This window comes from Sorex fumeus, unplaced genomic scaffold (genome assembly GCF_029834395.1).
Source record: "Sorex fumeus unplaced genomic scaffold, SorFum_2.1 ptg000051l, whole genome shotgun sequence".
NCBI classification, from domain to species: Eukaryota; Metazoa; Chordata; class Mammalia; order Eulipotyphla; family Soricidae; genus Sorex; species Sorex fumeus.
The window spans coordinates 37,072,289-37,095,449 of record NW_026606108.1 but is presented as its reverse complement, the minus strand read 5'-3'; the positions used below and the strand labels follow the sequence as shown (position 1 = coordinate 37,095,449).

The 23,161-nt window shown below is 41.7% G+C and overlaps 1 protein-coding gene across 1 annotated transcript; it reads right to left on the bottom strand.

Moving 5' to 3' along the window:
* Window positions 1-10,100: 10,100 nt before the first annotated feature.
* On the bottom strand, window positions 10,101-10,827 carry LOC130032930 (enhancer of rudimentary homolog). Its single transcript, XM_056124605.1, has one exon. It carries the CDS (start codon window positions 10,778-10,780, stop codon window positions 10,466-10,468), a length of 315 nt encoding a protein of 104 aa, XP_055980580.1. The 5' UTR covers window positions 10,781-10,827; the 3' UTR covers window positions 10,101-10,465.
* Window positions 10,828-23,161: the final 12,334 nt, after the last annotated feature.

Sequence of the window (23,161 nt, the reverse complement as noted above, 5' to 3'; positions counted from 1 at the left end):
GGATTCAGCAAGAGGTAACAGTAATGATATTAGTAGTGTTTATTGATGTAATAGTTAAAGTGTGATGATAGTAATAGTTATTGAATGATTATTTTATTCTAGGCACTGTCATGAGGGCTTTAACATACTATACCTAGTTTAACAAACACGATATTCCTAAAAATTACCTATTTTTCCATAACTTTCCATAAATAAAGAAGGGCTTAAGTGATTAGTTAGGGCCAGAGGGCTAGCAGAATAGCCCAAAGAGACCCAGATTTGATTCTTGGCATATGGCACTGTCATCCCTCAAGTATTGCTAGGAGTTATTCCTGAGCACAGAGCTGGGAGTAGCCCTTGAGTACCAACAGGTATTTCCCCCACTCAAAAAGATGGACTTTTCTATATTACATAGCTCTTAAGTAGATCAAATGAAAAATGTATTGGAGTGGGTTTTATATTTCATATTTTATAGAGCTCTGAAACCTATAGAGAAGTGAGTATTGAGCAGAATGATGTCAGAGCCATATATAGACATATGCTTCAATTTTGTAATTTAATTTTCTAATTAAGAAAATGACAACCATTTATTACGCAGCTTCTCCAGCTACCTGTTCTGGACCAGTCTCATTATTGGTGCCTCCATTTACCAGACTCCTAACATTATTTTTAAGTAAATAGTAAACATTGTGTTATCTTGTCTATAAAAATCCCCGAATGTTTCTTCAGAACATTTCTTTTTGAGAAGGGAGGCTTTGGGTCACATTCAGTGTTTGCTTAAGACTATTCCTGGCTCAGTGATCACAGTCACTCCCCAGCCATCCTGCACAGACCATGAAGGGCCAGGGATTGAACAAGGGCCTCCTGTTTGCAAAGCATTATATTTAGCCCTTTGAACCTATTCCTATTCCTAAAAAATGAATCTTTTAAAAACCGTAATTATAATGTAGTTATCACATCTGAAAATTAATAATTATAGTGATCTAGTCTGAGTTTAAATTTTCATTTTTTTCTTAAATATCATAAATTTTTTTAACTATGTATGTGCTTGAATCAGGGTCCAAATAAAGTTCAAAAATTATAGATGAATTTTGAAGTCTCTCTCTCTTTTTTTTATTAATTTGCTTTTTGGGTCACACCGGTGATGCACAGGGGTTACTCCTGTCTCATGCACTCAGCAGTCACTCCTGGCGATGCTTGGGGTACCATATGGGATGCTGGAAATCAAACCCCAGTCGGCCGCATGCAAGGCAAATGCTCTACCCGCTCCAGCCCCAAGTCTCTCTTTTTTTTTTGGGTCACACCCGGCGATACACAGGGGTTACTCCTGGTGGTGCTCAGGGGACCATATGGAATGCTGGGAATCGAACCCGGGTCGGCTGCTTGCAAGGCAAACACCTTACCAGCTGTGCTATTGCTCCAGCCCCTCTCTTTTTTTATGTTGGTTTGTGATATTATATGAATTTCAGGTGTTGCACATTATTATTCGATATTGTTGTTATATTGTCATGTGCTTATCACACTGATTTTTATCCCCATTATGCTGTGATCCCTTTACACATTTCACTTTCTCCTACTCTACCAATCTGTTTTCTGTATCGTTGAGGTATTTTTTTGGCCTATCCCTCTGTTTTGTTTTTTTTAAGTATTATACAAATCAGTAGAATCATACAGTCTTTATATTTATTATTTCATTCACCAGTTCTAGATGTATTACTTTTTGTTTGGTTTTGTAGGCAATACCTACAGGTGTTCAGAGGATGTTTCCATCTTTGTTGTTTGGGTACGATGCAGTGCTGGGGATTGAACCCGGGTCTCCTGCATGCAAAGTATGTGTTCAGTGCATTGAGTTCTCACTCTGGACCCTCTAGCTGTATAACTGTAAGTTGCAAGATTTTACTTTTTGTAGTAGAGTAGTACTCTATTGTGTATACATGTTATAATTTTTTTGGTTTTATTTTGTTTTTGAAACAAACCTAATGGTGCTCAGGGACTGTGCTTAACTCAGTGCTTGGGAGTTGCTCCCAGTGGTGCTCAGGGGACCATGTGGTGCCAGGGATCGAACTTGGGCTTCCTACATGTAAAACATGCACACTAGTATGTTTTGAGCTATCTTCCTGTCTCAATGGTTACTCATCTTTTATTTGTAAAATTTTTAGTTTTTTTCAGATTTCTTTTTTGGGGGGTCATGCCTGGGTTTACTCCTGGCTCTGTGACCAGGAATCACTGCTAGCGAGGTTTGGGAGACCATATGGGGTGCTGGGGAGCTAATCTGGCTCAGCTTTGTGCAAGTAAAGTGCCTTACCTGCTGTACTATCTTATAAACCCCTCAATGTACGTCTAATTTGGCTTAGCTTTGTGCTAGTAAAGTTACTTCTTACTTGCTATACTGTCTTATAAGCCCCTTAATGTACATCTTTTAAATTTATATATCTATTAATGGGCACTGAGGTTGATCCCACATCTTTTCCACTATTAATGGCTTTCCAGTAGTTATAAGAATATCTGTAAATATTTTTAAATTAATGTTTTAATGTTTGTTTCTGTTCTTGTTTGTTTTTGGGCTATACTCAGCGATGCTCAGTGTTTGTCCTGGTGGAGCTTGAGAAGACTGTGTGCGATGGATCTAACTTAGGCCAGCCATGTGCAAGGCCAACATCTTCCTCACTATATTATCTCTTTGCCCCCCTGTTTTCATATTTTTAAGTTTTATACACAGATTGGAATAGCTTGATCATTTGGTATTACACAGAGGTTGCTTCTGGCTTTCTGTTCAGGGATCACTCCATTTCATGCTCTGGGGCCATATGCAATGATGGGAATTTGAATTGGTGTTGGCTGCTTGCAAGGCAGGGCCTTACCTATCCCTTTTGCTGTGTCACAGGACCACTGTTTCTAATCTTTCTGACTGATCTTTATTTCTCAAAGAATGGGTGCTCCAAATTACATTCCTACCAACAGTGCACAAGATTCACTTTTATTTACTATAGTTGTTACTTATTTTTTTGTGATAATAGTCATGCTAACAGGAGTGAAGAGATGTCTCATTGTGGTTTTGATTTATCTATCTCTAATAATAGTTTCGAATGTCTTTTCATGTGTCGTTGGTGATCTATTAATTTTTATAAATTTCTTATATATGTTATAAAAAATACAAACTCCCATTCAGTAGTATGTATTCCTAACTGAATTGCTTTTTGTTTCTTTTGGGCCACACCCAGTGGTTTTTAGGGCTTAGTCCTAATTCTGTGCTCAGGAATCTCTCCTTGTGGGAATCAGGGAGACAATATGTGGTCTCAGAGATCGAATCTGGGTCGGCCACATGCAAGGCAAATGGCCTACTTGCTGTACTATCTCTCTGATTACTGTGCATTTTTGTTTTGATGGTGGCTTTCTTCACCGTCTAAAAATCTTGTTTGACGATGTCCCATTTATTTATTTATTTATTTATTTATTTTTGGAGTCAAATTTGGTTAAAAAAAAAAAAGCCCACTGAAACTGATATCCAGCAACTTGTCACCTGTGATTTCTTCTATGTATTTTCTGGTTTTGGGTCAACATAAAGGTCATTAGTCTATTTCGAGTTAATTTCTGTGTATGTGATCTTGTTTCATTTTCTTGCATGTGCCTGTCCAGTTCTTCCAGCACTATTTTTGAAGAAACTTTCCTTTCTCCATTGTATGTTTTTGGCTCTTTTGTTGTAAATTAATTGTCTTTATACATGTGATTTTAATAATGAACTCTTAGTTCTGTTTAACTGATCTCTGACTGTTTTGCCTTTTAATGCATACTGATTTGATTAAAAAACTTTCATATTTTAGTTTGAAATTAGGCAATGTGATAGCTTCAGCTTTAAAAGAAAAATTTCAAAGGCGATTCATCTACAGAATGCCTTTTGTAGGTCTCTAGAAATGTTAGCATTTTTTGTGCTATTTCTGCAGAAAATGCCAGTGGGATTCTAATAGGGATGACATTGGATCTATAGGTTGCTCTAGGTATTATAGACACAATTAATTCCAACCATGAAAATGACTCAAAGGGCTTTAGTGAGTAGTGTGCATGTTCAGTCCCCAGCACCACCAGCTGTGCCTTACCCATCCCCAAGAGTTAGTTCTTCTGAACCATGACCACCAAATAGCTTTCCAATTTTTTGCATCTTCTTTGATTTCTTTCAGCAGTGTCTTACAGTTTTCACTGTGCAAGCATATAATATCTTTTATTAAATTTTTTCTTCGATATTTTATTCTTACTGGTGCTGTTATAAGCAGGCTATTTCCTCCCTCTGCTGGGCTTCCCAGATAGTGAGGCTGGCTAGATTGCTTTGGAGCATGTGGAGACACTCATGGCTTGAATTTGAGGCCTCCTGCTTGTCAGACAAACACTTTAAGTTACTGAGTCATCCTGGCCCCAGAATTGTTTTCTTAGTTTCTGTTTCTGATAGTTCGTTGTTATTGTACAAGAGACACATACTAAATTTTACATCCTATAATTTACTGTGTTCATTACTATTAATGTTTTTGTTTTGTTTTGTTTTTATGGATATTATTTTTTATGTAGGAGTACTGCTATTAATTCAGCCACTGATTAGCTGATTGAATTGTGCATGAACTCCACCTTACTTTTTTTCCCCATTTTTTATAATTTTATTTATTGAATCACCGTGAAAGCAGTTACAAAGCTTTCGGGCCTAAGTCTCGGCCATACAGTGAAACACCTGTACCTTCAACAGTGCCCATTCTCCACCCCCAAAAACCCAATTATACTCCCATCCCACACCTTCCCCCTACATGTGGAGCAGATGATTTCCACATTACTTTCTCTCTACTTTGATTACATTCAATATTCTGACACCAGACCCACCATTATTTTTGGGGATTTTACCCCAACACTCAGATCTGCTGAAATGGCAACAGTAGACAATTTGTTTTCTATTGCTGGTTATGAAAAACATATGATGTCTGATGTTTACTCTGATATAAATGAATAGTATTGTAATTTCAGCTTTGTAGGAATCTGCACGTGAACAGTTTCCATGAACTGACTTGGTTTTGTAGCCAGAGTTGGAATTAAAATCAAGACAAAGTTTATATCTTTAATTCTTAAGTTATTTGAAGAAACTTAGGTTTAAAATGTGGTAGCATGGGAGGAGAGTAGTGGTGAGAGAAGATAGGGATGGTAAAGACTAGACAATGAAGGACTTTATTTTATATATCTATGAAATACTTTTTTTTTTTGGCTTTTTGGGTCACACCCGGCGATGCACAGGGGTTACACCTGGCTCTGCACTCAGGAATTACCCCTGGCAGTGCTCAGGGGACCATATGGGATGCTGGGAATTGAACCTTGATCAGTCATGTGCGAGGCAAATACCCTACCTACTGTGCTATCACTCCAGCCCCATATATCTATGAAATTCTTTAAAAAAAATTTTTGGACACATTTAGTGATGTTTAGGGAAGTTATTCATGGCTAATTCTTGGAGTTCACTGGTAACTCCTAGAGGTACTGAGGGAATCATGTGGTGTTGGGGACTGAACCTGGGGCTCTTGAATGTGAAGCATCTGCTCAGCCTTTAAAAAAATTTTTTTTGGTTGTTGAAGTTTATTGCATTCAATATTGCAACACCAATTCCACCACTATTACACCTTCCCACCACCATTATTTAGAATTTTCTCACCACCCTCCAAGCCTGCCCACAAAGCAGGTCCTAATATAATTTATTTTGTATTGCTTGTTATGAATAATGTGTTAAAAATGATCCAAAAAAGTTTTCTTAGAGGAAAATGTGTGAAGATTGTTGTATCTCACCCTAGATCCATTAAGTCCTTGTAAAAGAGATTACTAGCATATTGCATGTTGAGCCTTGTGTGCTAATATTTATTTTTGAATTGAGATCGATTGCCTTCTACCTTAACCCCATCAAATGTGGTGTGCTACTCTTGGTACATCAGTGGAGTAGAGTATGAAATCTTGCGTGGCTGAATATGCAGCTGCGCGCTCCAGGGATTTAAGATTTTAAATAGAGTATACAACTGGAGATGACTTTGGGATCCAGAAGCATCTCTGCAGCTTATGGCTCTCTTATGAGATTTATTGATGAGTCTCTGGATCATGGCTGTTAATGAGCCATGGTGCCAGAGGCAGTTTTGGGGAGAGACCACCAGGCTCCAGGAATGACAGGAAAATGGGGAGAGGTCACTCATTCCCAACTCCATGAGAACCTGGAGATTTTGGTCACAAAAGCCACATACTAGAGTTTTTTTTTTAGGAGATTCATTCTCATTCGTGTGGGGCTTGTATGGAGCCTGTGGAGTTGGGCTGTGGCCATGGTGACCAATGGGTTCTGGAGGTTTTCGGCTGCTGGGGCTCTCTGTTGAGACTGGAATTGGGCTCACCCATTCCCCTCCGGGTGTCCTGGAAATAAGGTTCAGCCTGGCACAGTGTCTGGAGACCTTCCTTTGCTCAGCCTTTTGAACTGTCTCCATAAACCCATGCATAAAACCATTCTTTACCTATTTCTTGTTTCTAGTCTTCTAACTCTCAAGTCAGAAGAAATCTCATTTTCCCTTTCTGAGTCTCAAACACTTAATATTTATACCTTAGGTACATTTATAATTATGTACTTATTTTCTTATTTTCCTTATTTTCTTTTGCTCATCAGTAACCAGCAAAGTCTTAATTAAAGGAATTATCATAGTGTCTTACTCATTTAATGATTGTGCTCTACTTAGTGAATGAAACTAAAGAATTGAACTTATGATAATAAGTACTAGTCCTGAAAATTCTTCTGTTTTTGTTTTTGTTTTTTGGGTGACACCCGGCAATGCGCAGGGATTACTCCTGGTTCTGCACTCAGGAATCACTCCTGGTGGTGCTCAGGGGACCATATGGGATGCTGGGAATCGAACCCGGGTCGGCCACATGCAAAGCAAACGCCCTACCTGCTGTGCTATTACTCCAGCCCCTAGTCTTGAAAATACTTTGCTTAATAATTTATGACTGTATTGAATCACTGCACTTGTTTATGGAATATAAAACAACATAATATGAGACTAACACCCAAGGACAGTAGAGGCAAGGCTCAGAAAGATTGCTCCACTCTTGGAAGCCTGCCTCATGAGCTTGGGGAGAAGGCAGCTGGGATAGAGAAAGGATCACTGCATCAATGATGATTAGAGGGAAAGCTTGGGCTGGGAGATAAGTGCTGGAAGTAGATAAAGGACCAAACATGGTGGCCTCTCAGTATCTGTATTGTAAACAGTAATACCCAAAAGTAGAGAGAGAGTAAGAAGGAAATTGTTTGCCATAGAGGCAGGGGGAGGGGCGGGGGGGTGGGAGGGATATTGGGTACATCGGTGGTGAAAAATGTACACTGGTGGAGGGATGGGTGTTTGATAATTGTATGACTCAAACTCAAACATGAAAGCTTTGTAACTATCTCACGGTGATTCAATTAAAAAATTTTAAAAAAGAATTTATGACTGTAGGGTCTAGAGAGATAGTACAGCAGGTTAGGTGCTTGCCTTGCATGCAGCTGATCCAGATTCAATCCCTGGCACCCCATATGGTTCCCTGACCATTGCCAGGAGTGCTCTCTGAGCGCAGAGCCAGGAGACAGCTCTGAACACCTCCAGGTTTTCCCACTCCCAAAAAAAGAATTTATAACTGCCTTGGAGAAATTGGAAACTCTTAAGAATTTTAGGTCACGCTGGGCTGGGGAAGTGGCTCAGTGGCTATAATGCAGGCTTTGCATGCAGGATCTGAGGGTTCTATTCCTGGCACCACATACTACTCTAAGCATCTTGGGGAACAACCCCCATGCTCTGAGTCAGAACTAGCTCCCCTTACCAAGCACTGCAGGATATGCCCTCAAATCAAAGAAAAACAAAAAACAGTCTTACCAAAATTTGTTTAGGCCATTCCTTGACACCTGTTGGCAAATAATCTAAAACCAGTATCATCTCTGGAGTTTCAATGAGCATGACATCATTTTGAGACATTGATGGACTTCTCCCAAAACTTGTAAGAAACTTTGGGCTGAGTCACAACTGTGGCTATCTTTCTTGGGGTCAACATGGTCTTCACACTTTGATGTATGTGTTGAGCCCCATGTTTAGATTGGAGTTTCAGAGTAGAGAGAAGGAAGAACAGCTGGAGAGAAGCATGTAGTTGCTACCCTGGAATGTGCAAACCAGGAAGGAAAGCAGGAATTCAGGCTTATCGAGAAGCCTTTTTCTGTAGACTCATAGCCTCATTATGGCATGTGGCAAGTTTGCAAAAGAAATTAAACTTCCGTCTTCCTGAGTCTTGTTTCTCAAATATCTAAGCCTTGAGCATACCTAGACCTGTTCCATCCTACAAATAGTGAAGGTATCACCTGATTTAGAGACAGGAGATATGGACTTAAAGTCCTCACTGTAATTCTTGTGTGGCTTGAGGCAAGTCACGTAGTCTCTCTGAGCTTTGGTTATTCCACAGTAAACAAAATTGTATTTCCTTCTTCCCATTTGTGTAGTTGTAGAGAATAAGATGAGATAATAGGGTCGAAAGTGATTTGTGAATTACAATGCTCCGTGTTTTAAGGGAGAAATCAGATGTGGTTTCCTGAGGGTGATTTAGACTTGGAACCCAGATTAATAGACCTCTCTTTCTTAAATACCCAATGTGCCACAAGGTGGCAGTAGGATCCTACTTTGCCCCTTTCTTTTGCATGAATGAAAAAATAGAAAGGGATTTGGATATTGCTTTGCTCTATTTTGCAAAGGTGAAGAAGATTCATCCTTTACCATTGCCTACATTTTTTCTTCCACCCATTTCTTCAACTCCATATTAACTTCTTAAAATGTTCATCTCATTTATTTATTTATTTATTTCATTTACTATCCCCTTCCCACCACACTACACTCCCCTCTTTGTTGTTTTTTGGTGTGTTTTGGTTTGGGTTATTTTGGGCCACACCCAGCAGTGCTCAGGGCTTCCACCTGGCTCTGTACTCAGGGATCACTACTCCTAGTGCTGTTCTGGAGACAATATATGGTGCCTAGGATTTAGCCTGGGTCAGCTGTGAGCAAGGCAAGCATTTTACCCCTCTGTTGCTGTTTTAATAATCTCTTAAAGTGTTGCCAGAAGTGCCTAAAATTACTAGGAGTCCCTGAGTAAGTCTTAGAGACTCTCAGTCTTGCATGCTGAAAAGAAAACAGCAGAACATGCCTGGAAGAAATTGGAAGGTAGCGCTGTCCTCCCGTTGTTCATCGATCTGCTCATCTCCATTGTGAGACTTGTTGTTACTGTGTTTGGCATATATGTTTGGTATATCAAATAACTTGTTGTTACTGTGTTTGGCATATTGAATATGTCACGAGTAGCTGGCCAGTATGGGCGAGACACTCTTGGTAGACTGCCGGGCTCTCCGAGAGGGGTGGATGAATCAAACCTGGGCTGATCAGGTTGGCCACGTGCAAGGCAAATGCCTCACCCGCTGTGCTATCGCTCCAGCCCTAGAAATTCCGATAGCAGAGGATGGTTTCAATCCATCGACCTCTGGGTTATGGGTGCAGGAAGGTATCATATTAAATAAAATAAGTCAGAGGAATAGGAAAAATACTGGATGATCTTATTCATCTGTGATAGGGAGAGAAATAAAACAGCGGGAGGTGGTAACAAATGTGACAAATCTTTGGCCTTGGATTACAAAACTGAGATTACCAAGCAGAATAGGGAGAGACTTGGAAAGGAAGAGATGGACTGGATGGAAAGGACCAAAGGTCAGCAGTGGGGGTTCTGAGCACTTTGGTGGTGCTGAAGGTGCAGTCAGCTCACACAAATAAACCATGAATATTAACATTGTTGTAATCATGTTATCTGAAATACAATAAGAATTTAAAAAAATTTAATGGAATTATAATATTTGCCTTATTAGGTATATAACATGGGGCAAGTTATTTAGCCGTTTACCCTGATATTTATTATCTTTAAGGACAATATAACATAAATAGTATTACTAATAGGTTTTATAATGATGAATATGTTATTACTTAGACCATTCATGACAAATAACGTGTTATTTTTTTTTTAACTAAAGAACATTTATTTGTTTTTCACTAAGATTTTATCTTGAGGACATAACTGTGTCATCACCCACCCCCCACCCGATCCTGAAGAAAGGTTAGTATAGTGAGTACTATTAAAGTGGAAACAAATAGTTGGAAGGGCTGAAACCAACAATAACTGACAAAAAACAACCTCCATCCAAAACATCGTAAAAATGTTTTAAGTAAAAAAAAGGGGGGAGGGGACAGGGAGAGGGAGGAGGCAATGGGGGTTTTCAGATTGAACAAGATCGTCATTATTTCATTCAATACATTCAACCCTGGCTAGACTGTACCAAATGGAAACAGGATTATTAGAATACAAAACATCCACTAGAGTTTGCTGTACACACCTGTATTCCAAGCCTACCCCCATCCCCCTAATGCTTCCTGCTCAATTATTTCCCGGCCTGTTGGGCCTGCCGACGAAGCAGCACATAGATCTTCTCTTTAATCCAGTCTTTGTTGTAAGGCTGGTATGTCTGGGTATCAGCTCGGTAAACGAGGCAGCTGAGGTCTGCCAGATCATCAATAAAATCAAACAACTGACTGATATCATATGTGATAGATGGGCTGTTGGGGTTCATTCTCTTCAGATGTTCTTCGTACATTTTACAAACACCTTCCATGCATTCATTCACAGATTCATAGTCAGCATAAGTTCTGCCTTCTGGCCTTTTGGTGAGCTGGACTAGTAAAATGGTGTGAGACATGGCGCCAAACACTTTCGATGCAACAACCCCCGGCCGACACCTCCGCCGCACACACGTGTTATTTTTTAAGTATTTGCTGCTATTATTACTACCACTCTAGAGTTGTTGGGAGCATTAAATGAGATTATATGTAAAATTTTTAATGAGAATGGGAAAGAATGAATATTATTTATGTCATTGTGATAATTACATATAAAGAAAAGTATTCACAGTAAATGAGCCTGCTTGCTTATGATCTAGGGTCAGGGGTATTATTATTATTATTATTTTTTTGGTTTTAGGGCCATACCCGGAAGTGCTCAAGGGTTAGTCTTGGATCTTTACTCAGGAATCACTCCTGCTGGTGCTCAGGAGATCATATGGGATGCTGGGGATTGAACCTGGGTCTGCCATGTGGTACAAGTCAAGCACTATACCCACTGTACTCTCTCCTGTCCTCAGGAGTGTTATTTTAACATTTATGTTATGTTTTTTCTTATACTATCATCTGAAGGTATTTTTAGCTCTTCAAATTCTTGGTACTCTAGAAACAGTAATGACTAACATTTATTGATATTAAGGTAGAGCACATATCTTGCCTGCACAATCCCTATACCACACACCCCCACTCCCTGCCAGTCCTTCTGGGAGTGTTCTGTGTGGTCCCCACAACTAATAGCCACAATGCAGAACACTCCTTTAGCCCTTCTGTGTTTCAGACACTGTGTCTTTTCTGTTGTCTTGTAAGTTGCATTCTGAACCTAAAATATCACTATCACTATCATCCTGTAGTTTATCAATTCGCTCAAGCAGGCGCCGAAAACGTCTCCATTTGTCCCTGTCACGTGTTGGTGTAATCTGATGGCATATTAAGGGCTCTTTCAGGGTCAGGGGAATGAGGACCATCATTGTTACTGTTTTTGGTATATCGAGTACATCACAGGTAACTTGCCAGGCTCTGCCATGCAGGCGGGAAACTCTCAGTATCTTGCCGGGCTCTCCGAGAGGAATGGAAGCTTTTGGGGCAGCCTCTAATCATCTTTACAGGTGTTCCCAGTCAGACATATATGCGGGCAGGATACTCTGGGTAGCCTGCTGGGTTCCCTGAGAGTGAAAACTAGACAATAAGAGGTCTATTGTCTTCTGGGAGCTTGGTTTTATAGTCTCTGGATCTTGGGCATTGATGGGGTTACACGGCAATTGGTGGGTGGAACTGTCTAGCTACTGGAGGATGGGGGGTCTGGGTGGAGGAAGCCCAGTCCCGATCTGAGCAGACTTGACAATATCAGCCCTAGGTCCTGCACACCTGGGTTCCTTTGCCAGTTCCTTCATGCATGAGGCTCATCCGAGTTTGTGGAGAGTGGTCTTAGCATGGCTGTGGCTGGGTACCGGAGGTTTTCAGCTCTGCTCAGGGCAGAGAGGGAAACTCAACCCGCCCCCCCTCCAAGGGGCTCCGGTGACAGTAAGCTAAAATATAGTCAAGGTATAAAACTCCATGTAGAAAGATATTATAGTGCCATTTGTTATACTGAAAAAATTTGAAAGCAATCTAAACACCTAACCACAGTAATTATTAGTAAAATGAGTAGGTCTTTGTAAAGTTGAATCTTCTTTTATGGTACCTAATTTTCAGGCACTTTTCACTCAGTATGTAAGTTTGACAGTATTGCTGGACACACAGAGAGAGTTGAAAAGTATAAAAACCTGAATCTGTGGGTAGTTACTCAGTAATATTAGTGCCAGATAGTAGCTGGAAGTAGAGTGCTATGTGTAGAATTGGAGAAGGGGTAGGCAATTGGAACTGATGCTGTTTGTATCTGTGTGGATGGGACCCAAGGATATGAGAAACAATATATCCTGAGTCAGAGTTGTCTTGAATTTAACTTTAAAGGAAATTATTGATCAAATGTTGCTTTCTAGACCAGAGGAAAAGTAGTAGGCAGAGGCCCAGAGACTGTATTTTACACAACATAACTGACAATTTAATTGGGGTAGAAAGGCTACCTTGGAAGGTGAAAGGGAGACTCTGCTCCACGTTCAAAATGTAAAAAGTCATTAAAACACAGTAGGGACCCTGGAGTTTGCTCAGTGGCTCTGAGCTCCAGCTTTACCAGTATGAGGCCATCTAATTGATCCTCAGTGCCTCACCCTTGTACTGAGTGAAGGTTTGGTTTCAGTGTTACTTGGGACCCCCAACACCAAAGTGGACTATATGGACCAATTAAGTGTGTGACCTCCAATGAGCGCCACATATAAAAAAATGTGGAAGCAGTGCAGCCAGGAGTGCAGCACCGCGATACCTTGTGAGCACTACAGATTGTATGTGAGCACCACAACAACGGATGAGTGCAGCACCCAGCAAGCTAGAGTGAGCAATACTCAGTGAATTACAAAGTAGAGGGTGAATATCACAGCCAAGTGTGTACAACCCCTGGTCATGAAAGCAACAGCAGGAGGGGGAATAGAAAAAAGGAAATAGATGCTGGGGATCTCACAAAGGGCCAGGGTATATGTTTGAGGTTCTAGCATGCATAGTCTCTGTTTTCACAAATTGTGTTAAGTGGGGTTGTGTTTGGGGTTCTGTCCCATGGATTGTGACCCTGATAACCTGTGCCAGAAACTCTGGGCTTGATCAACAGCACCTCATTATCCAGCCCTGAGCACATACTCAACACAGCCAGACTATGTATTTGTTGCCAGGACTGATGCCAGTCTCTCACATAGCCACTGCTTTGGAGACCCTCCTGCAAAATAAAAACAAATTGAAATATCTTTAAAAATAAAACAATGCAACACCCAAACAAGAATAGCCTTAGGAGTAGTGCAGGGGCTTAGAACACCTACTTTTTTTTTTCTTTTTGGGTCACACCCGGCGGTGCACAGGGGCTACTCCTGGCTCTTCACTCAGGAATTACTCCTGGCGGTGCTCGGGGGACCATATGGGATGCTAGGAATCAAACCCGGGTCGGATGCGTGCAAGGCAAACGCCCTACCCACTGTGCTATTGCTCCAGCCCCAGAACACCTACTTTTTTAAGTTGAAAGTCAGAGAAGTTTACAGGACTGGAGTGATATTACAGTGAGTGGGCTTTTTCCATTGCATATGACAGACTGGGGGTTGATCTTATATGGTCCCCAATCTCTTCCAAGAGTGATCTCTGAGCACAGAGCCAGGCAGAGGAACCCAGGGGTGCGGAACCCAGGGCATAGATCTCCAAGCCTGCTCGGATTGGGACTGGGGCCTCCTCCACCCAGATCCCCCATCTTCCAGTATGTAGGCCCACCAACTGCCCCTGGCGCCATGTAATCCCATCAACAGCAAAGACCCAGAGACTATAAAAAAAGATAATACCAAGCCTCAAAATATTTTCAGGGAGGCCCGAGCAACCGTCCACCTAGCCACTGCTGGTCTTCTCTGCAGGTGCATTCATCTGTATGCCCCCACCCCGACCCGCACTCCCCAATGCCGGTCACCCAGACAGAGTCCTGTGGGTACCTGCCCTAAATTCCGCACCCAGCGCCTAACCACCTAGCTGCCGCTGGTCTTCTCTGCAGATCCATGTGCCCAGGGACTAGCATCCAGATCAGCTGGGGATGTGGCCTCAATTGTAGGGGCGTAGTCTTCGCAGAAGTGGGCATGGTTTTCTGTGTGGCCAGCAGCCACTCACAGCCTCAGTTATATTCCCCCTTCCCAGAACTCTGGATTAACATCACAACCTTCATCACCTAATTCTGTGGAAAACGTCCTGGCCACCTCAAACACAACACAATAATAGTCCACTGGCCTAATCCAATTTCACCAAAAGACTAGTGTACACAGGAAGCTGTACAAGCCCAATATAAAAGAACACATCCTCCAAAGCTTCACTAGATGCCTATCATAAGGCACAGAAAAATGTCTGAGAGGAAGGACGTATTCTAGAAGGGGAGAAGGGTGACCACCACCATTGTGAGTTCATCCAGAATCCTTTTCTGCAATGAAGGAACAGTGCTAGTGAACTGGAAGGTTTACCTCCATACAACCACAACAACATGAAGAAACAGTGCAAATCTCCACTACGAGGAGAGGACAAAGAAAAGAGTCCAGAATCCTCAAAAGGGATTAACCACAGATATGATCTCTCCAATCAAGAATTCCGAGATAAAATGCTGAGGATGTTCAAGGAAATCAAAGAAACAATGGAGCAGACATCCAGAAAATTAAAGGAGGAAATGAAAGAAACAGTGGAACGGACAGCCAACAACATACAGGAAGAAATGAGAGTGGAAATAAGAAAGCTACAATCAGAAGTGTCATTAATAAAAGTTTCGGTAGATGAAATTAAAAAACTCAGTGGGTGCCCGTAACAGAAGAATGGCTACAGCCGAAGACAGAATCAGTGAGCTAGAAGATGAACTGCAAAATTGTACAGGCAACAACAAACAATGGGAAAAAACCTCAAAATAGCTTTAAGGCAAATCAGAGACCTAGGGGATGGTTCCACGAGGAACAACATTAGAATCATCGGAGTACCAGAAGGACAGGGAGGCAACCCCAATGAAAAAGCCACAGTTAAAGAAATCATTGCTAAAAAGTTCCCAGAGTTAGAGAATGCAGGCACCCAGATCCAAGGATCCAGAAGGGTGCCAGCTAAAAGAGACTCTAATAAAAACACTCCAAGACAGAATGATGGATGCCGTGGATAGAGACACAAAATATTTTCAGGGAGTAGGATATCCTTTTTTTTCTTTTTTTTTTTTATAAAAAGAAGGCACAAAATATTTGAAAAGGAGTTAAATATGACTTATAGAAAATATGAATAAATCTTTTAAAAACCTACATAAGGGAGAAATGTTTCCAGACACCATGCCAGGCTGAACCTCATATCCAGGGCACCCTGGAGGGGGACCAGTGAGGTCCCCACCGACCCAAACAGAGCCCTGCTTGGAAACCTCCAGAACCCAATCATCACTATGCTCATGGCCAATCTCCACAGGTTCGGGCAAGCCTAATACATGAAAGAATCTATTGAAAAACTCTTGTATGAGGGTTTTGTGATTGAATTCTACAGACTTGCATGGAGTCATGGATCGATGACCTCCCCTCATCTGCCTGTTCTTCTGTGAGCCTGGCAGTAACGCCCACAAACTGTCTCTGGTGCCATATAAGTTCATTAATCGGCCATGAACCAGAGACTCACAGATAAATCTTGGAAGAGATCAATAAGCTGCAGAGATACCTCCAGACCCTAAAGTCACCATTCAGTTAAAAATTTAACTCCAGCTATAATACCTTATTTAAAATTTTAGAATTCCTGGAGCAACATCTCACACTCTATACCACTGATGTACCAGGAGTAGCACACACTGGATAGGATGTAAAGTAGAAGGCAACCAATCTTGATTAAAAAAATATTAGCACACAAGGCTCAATCTGTAACAATAAGGGCTCAATGGCTTTGGGGTGAGAGACAACAATATTCACATACTTCTAAGGAAACCTTTTTTTAATTATTTTTGTTTATTTTTTATTGTTTTTAATGTAGGAGTACTGCTATTTATTCAGCCACTGATTAGCTGATTGAATTGGGCATGAACTTCACCTTTTTTTCATTTTTTATAATTTTATTTATCAAATCATCGTGAGAGCAGTTACAAAGCTTTCGAGTTTAAGTCTCGGTCATACAATGAAACACCTGTACCTTCACCAGTGCCCATTCTCCACCCCCAACAACCCAATTATACCCCCATCACACACTCTCCCCTTACATGTGGGGCAGATGATTTCCACATTACTCTCTCTCTACTTTGATTACATTCAATATTTTGACACCAGACCCACCATTATTATTTGGGATTTTACCCCAACACTCAGATCTGCTGAAAAGGCAACAGTAGACAATTTGTTTTCTATTGCTGGTTATCTATAACATATGATGTCGCGTGGCTGCAGTAGTGGCTGTGCGATTTTGAAATTCTGGAATTTTGACACTTAAATCTGGAGGGATTTCTGCCCAAACCTGCTGGGTTCCAAGATTTTCTCCTGAGTCTCTTGGATCATGGCCATTAAGCAGCTTGATCAGGAGCCAGAGAGGCCATTCATGGGCGGCGACTCAGGGTCTCTTTGGGATGGGGAGGAAAGGGCCGGCTCCACCCCCATCCTGTGAGGTCCCACGAGTCTTGTCACTGTGGGCCCAGACCTGACTGTCCCATGGCCTCTGAAGGATGGCAGCCACTGGGCCGCCAGGGGAACAGGCTAGGGCACAAAACCTATTTCCACCTTGGGTGGCCCAAGCGCCGGTAACCTACTACAGGGACTGGAGTTATTTCTGCTAAAAGCTGCTGGGTTCCGCGATTTGTTTCTGAGTCTCTGGGATCATGGCCATTAAACGGCTTGATTAGGAGCCAGAAAGGCCGTTCGTTGGTGGTGACTCAGGGTCTCGCTTGGGTGGGGTGGAAAGGGCCAGCTCCACACCCATCCCATGAGGCCCCACGTGTCTCGTCACTGCAGGCCCAAACCTGACTGTCAAATGGCCTCTGGTGGATGGTGGCCACTGAGTCGCCTATGGGGAGCAGGTGGAGGGACAACACCCTTTTCCCCTTGGTGTTGCCCAGAGACAGTAACCTACTGTGCAGTCTGGACACATTTCTGCCAAAAACCACTGGGTTTCAAGATTTCTTTCTGAGTGAAACCATAAGATACATTGAAGACAAAGTCGGCAAAACCCTCCATGACATTGAAGCTAATGGTATGTTCAAAGATGTCACGCCACTGGCCGAGCAAGTGAAAACAGAGATAGATAAATGGGACTATCTTAAACTAAGAAGCTTCTGTACCTCCAAAGAAACGGTGACTAAAATACAAAGACAGTCTTCAGAATGGGAAAGGATATTCGCCGAATACACATCTGACAAGGGGTTGATATCAAGGATATACAAAGTACTGGTTGAACTCCACAAGAAGAAAGCATCCAACCCCATCCAAAAATGGGGCAATGAAATGAACAGAAACTTTCTCAAAGAAGAAATCCGAATGGCAAAAAAGCACATGAGAAAATGCTCTACATCATTAATCATCAGGGAGATGCAGATCAAAACCACAATGAGATTCCATCTCACACCTCAGAGACTGGCCCACATTCAAAAGAACAAAAGCAACCAATGCTGGCGCGGATGTGGCGAGAAAGGGACACTCCTTCACTGTTGGTGGGAATGCCGACTGGTTCAGCCCTTCTGGAAAACAGTATGGATGATTCTCAAAAAATTAGAAATTGAGCTCCCATTTGACCCAGCAATACCACTCCTGGGAATATATCCCAGAGAGGCAAAAATGTATAGTCGAAGTGACATCTGCACTTGTTTGTTCATTGCAGCACTCTTTACAATAGCCAGAAACTGGAAGAAACCTGAGTGCCCAAGAACAGATGACTGGTTAAAGAAACTTTGGTACATCTACACAATGGAGTACTATGTAGCTGTTAGAAAAGATGAAGTCATAAAATTTACATACAAGTGGTACAATATGGAAAGTATCATGCTAAGCGAAATGAGTCAGAAAGAGAGGGATAGACATAGAAAGATTGCATTCATCTGGGGGATATAAAGTAACAAAATATGAGATTAATACCCAAGAATAGCTGAGAGCAGCACCAGGAGGATTACTCTATAGCTTAGAGGCCAGCCGGGCATTCTAGGGGAAAGGGCAGCTCAGATAGAGAAGGGAGCACCAAATAAAGGGTGTTTGGAGGATCCTCCCAGGAGGGGAGATGCATGTTGAAAGTAGACTATGGACTGAACATGTTTGCCACTCAATGCCTCTTTTGCAGAGCACAACACCCAAAAGGAGAGAGAGAGAACAAAAGGGAATGCCCTTCCACAGAGGCAGGGTGGGATGGGGGGGGGATGGGGGTGGGAGGGATATTATCCATGGTGGGGGAAAGTGGGCACTGATGGAGGGATGGGTATTTGATCATTGTATAACCGAAACCCAAGCACAAATAATTGTAAATCTACAACTGTACTTCATGGTGTTTCACTAATAAAAAGAAAAAAAATGATTTGTTTCTGAGTTCCTGGGATCATGGCCATTAAGCAGCTTGATCAGGAACCAGAGAGGCCTTTTGTGGGCAGCGACTTGGGGTCTTGTTGGGATGGGGAGGAAAGGGCCAGCTCCACCCCCATCTCGTGAGGCCCCATGTGTCTCGTCACTGTGGGCCCAAACCTGACTGTCCAATGGCCTCCAGAGGATAGCGGCCACCAGGTCGCCAGTGGGAACAGGCAAAAGCATAAAACCTATTCCCACCTGGGGTGGCCCAGCACCTGTAACCTACTTGCAGGGACTGGATGCATTTCTGCCAAAAGTCACTGGATTTCGAGATTTGTTTCTGAGTCTCTAGGATCATGGCCATTAAGCAGTTCAATCAGGAACCAGAGAGGCCATGCCTCCGGTTATATAGCTGAGCCGGAGGTGGTTTGTGTGTTGTATCTCCCTCATACCTAACTTTTGTTTGTTTACTTTCTTGGTAAACTTTGCCCCAAGTTTTTGGGGTCTGGCCAAAGGCACAGCAGCAATTTTGGGGTATCTGGAATTCTGAAGGTGCCACCAGGCTGCTGATGCACTCTCCTCACAGGTACATATTGACCTGCTGGTGGCACCATACCCCCTTTTGATTATTTTTAGAGTGTTATTCATAACAAGCAATACAAAATAAATCATTTAGGGCCTGCTGTTGGGGAAGGCTTGGGTGGTGTTTGGGAAAATTTGAAGTAATTTTGGTGGGAAGTTGAATGGTTGTGGGATTGGGGTTAGAATATTGAGTGTAATTGATTACTGTGAACAGCAATAAGAACGACAACAATTTCACTTCTCTAAGAGCCCAGTTTTTTTTTATTCTATATTCTCTGCAACACTCTTCATAATAGCTAAGATCTGGAAACAACCCAAGTGTTCAAAAGTAGATGACTGGGTAAAGATATAGTATATTCTCATAGTGGAATACTACTCAGATACAAGGAAAGATGGAACCATGCAATTTTCTGCTATATTGATGGACCTGGAGAGTATCATGCTAAGTGAACTTAGTCAGAAAGAGAACGATAGACATGGAATGATCTCTCTCATGTGTGTTATATAAAGAAACATAGTAGAAGAATATCGAATGTTCTAAGGCAATAGAAACTGAGAGCTGGTCTTCAGTAGGAAAATTACCATGGGTGGGTCGGAGGACAGTAGGGCAGTGGTGTCGGGAAGTGGACACTGGTGAAGTGAGTGTGTGGTGCTGGAATGGTTTACAGAAGAAACCATTAACAGTAATGTAAACCTTAGTGCTTAAAATAAAATAAACTTAAAAATAGAACAGAACAATTAGGCCTTGAATTAAATGATATGGTACTTAGCCTCCCCCACATTCTTTCTCTACCACATAGGGTATGGGGGGTAAAGACCAAGGGTCTCCCACAAAGTCCCATATAATGATGAACTGAGAACCGACTTCCACTGGAGGAAAGCACTTTGTACTGGGAAATCCTAACCCGATGATTTTCTTCCCTAGTGGGTCTGTTATACAACTAACTTAGAATCAAAAACCCAAACAATTTAATTTTTAAAAGGGTAGAATAACAAAAAAACATTTTTCATTTTTTTTTACCCCCTCTGTAGACATTTTTACAAAGAAGGCAGATTGATGACCAACAGGTACATAAGAAGAGACTCTACATGACCAATTATTAGTGAAGTTGTAGATAAAAACTATAATGAGATTCCACTTCAATCCTGTTTGAATATGTGTTATCAAATACAGGTAACATGTGCTAGTGAGGAGATAGAGAGAAAAGGGAACCATTTCCCACTGTTGCTGAGAATGTAAATTGATGCAGTCACTATGGGAAACAGTATGGAGGTTCCTTAAAATAATAAAAGTAGATCTCCCATATGATTCAGCAATTTTATTTCTTGATATTTGTTGAAAGAAACAAAAATACTAACTTGAAAAGATAGATTAAAGATTAATAAGAGCCAAAGATTTAAAAAATAGAAAAAGGCATGCCTGTATCCTCAAAAAAAATTTAAAGACTTAATTATAGGTACTAAGAAACTATTTTTCTACTGTATGCTTGAAACTTTATTCTAATATTTATGGATATTCACCAAGAATCTTTTGATGTGCTTAAGGCCACACTTGGACTTGTCAGAAGTTCTTAAAGAGCCAAAGCAAATCACAAAAATAAATCACTGAAATAGTGAGTGGTAGAGGTTTTTTTTATATATATAGTTTTTATGTACACATCACAAAACAGTTTGCAAGCCAAGAAGGAGAACGTAAGCCAAAACATAGAATGAAACTCAGGGGTATAGTATCTAAAGCAGTATCTTTAGATATAAAGATATAAATACTGATTATTTACTCTTCACAGTAATTGGTTATAAATTAAAAATTTCCTAAATATAAAAGGGAATTAATCAAAGTTACCTCAGAGTATCTTTGCTGTTTTGCTTCTGGTTTTCAGAACGATGGGAAAGAAGTGACTTGGATTGGATTCATCATAAAATTGTCTTAATTGAGCATTATTTGTATGACTAAACTGGTTTTGTCTCCAATGGAAAATTTCAGTGCTAGTCTCGTTTTTTATTTTAACACACTCTCAACTCCCCCGCTTTTTCTCTACCCCAAACACTCGACCCATTTGTGACTTGACACAGTGTGTTTCCCCAAATTAAAATTCCTCTACTCTTCCTAATAGAAATTTGTTGTTTTTTTTTTTTTACAATTTTGAACTTGCCTAAGTATTCCTCTGTATTTAAGTTAACAGATATTATGTATCGAATCCTTATTTATAGTAGCCAATATGTGGGAATATCAGTAATAGTAGCCAAAATATGGGAACAATGTAAATCAATAGGTAAATAAATAAATGCACACACAATGGAGTAATCACTGTCACTGTCCTGCTGTTGTTCATCGATTTGCTGGAGTGGCCCAGTAACATCTCCATCGTGAGACTTGTTGTTACTGTGTTTGGCATATTGAATACATCACAGGTAGCTTGCAAGGCTTTGCCATGCGGGCGAGATACTCTCGGTGGTAGCTTGCCGGGCTCTCCGAGAGGGCCAGAGGAATTGAACCCAGCTCAGCCGGGCCAGCTGCATGCAAGGCAAATGCCCTACCACTGTGCTATCACTTCAGCCCAATGGAATAGTATTCACCCATATATTGAAAAATCATAGCTTGTCATTTGCAACAACGTGGAATTCAAGAGCTTTATGCCACGTGAAATGAGATAAGGACAAGTAATGTATCATTTCAGTTAGATGTGTAATCTAAGCATGAAATCAACATATGTTTGATCTCCAACACCACATGGTCCCCCACTGTGTAGCACTGGAGGTTTCTAAATCACCTTTCTGTGGCTTTGGGGATCCTTGGCTCTCAGGGCATGAGCAGCACTGTATCTCAGGCCCTAGCATAGAACCAAATCATCTCAGTTATTGATTACTGTTGGGAGTGGTTCATGTCCCCCCCCCCCCCCCAGCACTGCTTGGGATGCCCCTTCCCAGTGGAAATATGTGGACACAGACCCCTTTCTAACACCTTATGCAAAAGTCAAATCAAAATGGATTAAAGACTTTGATATCAGACCTGAATCTATAAATTACATTGTGTGTGTGTGTGTGTGTGTGTGTATAAATTTTTATTAGTGAAACACCATGAGGTACAGTTGTAGACTTAAAAATTTTTGTGCTCAGGGCTGGAGCAATAGCAAAGCGGGTAGGGCATTTGCCTTGCACGCGGTCGACCCAGGTTCGATTCCCAGCATCCCATATGGTCCCCCGAGCACTGTCAGTTGTGATTTCTGAGTGCAAAGCCAGGAGTAACCCCTGAGCATTGCCGGGTGTGACCCAAAAAGAAAAAAAAAATTGACTTGCGGGGATGGAGAGATAGCACAGCTGGTAGGACCTTTGCCTTGCATGTGGCTGACCCAGGTTCGATTCCCAGCATCCCAATAGTCCCCTGAGCACCGCCAGGAGTAACTCCTGAGTGCAGAGCCAGAAGTAACCCCTGTGCATTGCCAGGTGTGACCCAAAAAGAAAAAAATTTTGTGCTTGGGTTATACAATGATCGAGTACCCATCCCTCCACTAGTGCCCATTCTCCACCGCCAATGATCCCAGTATCCGTCCCACCCCCCGATCTCCCTCCCATCCCACCCCATCTCTGTGGCAGGGCACTCCCTTTTGTTCTCTCTCCTTTTGGGTATTGTGGTTTGCAATAGAGGTATTGAGTGGCAATCATGTTCAGTCTATAGACTACTTTCAGCCCATCCTGGGAGGATCCTCCCAACACCCTTTACTTGGTGTTCCTTTCTCTATCTGAGCTGCCTTTTCCCCCAGCATGTGCGGCTGGCCTCCAAGCCATGCAGCAAACCTC

What these genes read in the sequence shown, in the direction of transcription:
- LOC130032930 (XM_056124605.1), bottom strand. Translation starts at nt 10,780, where the DNA reads ATGTCTCACACCATTTTACTAGTCCAGCTCACCAAAAGGCCAGAAGGC.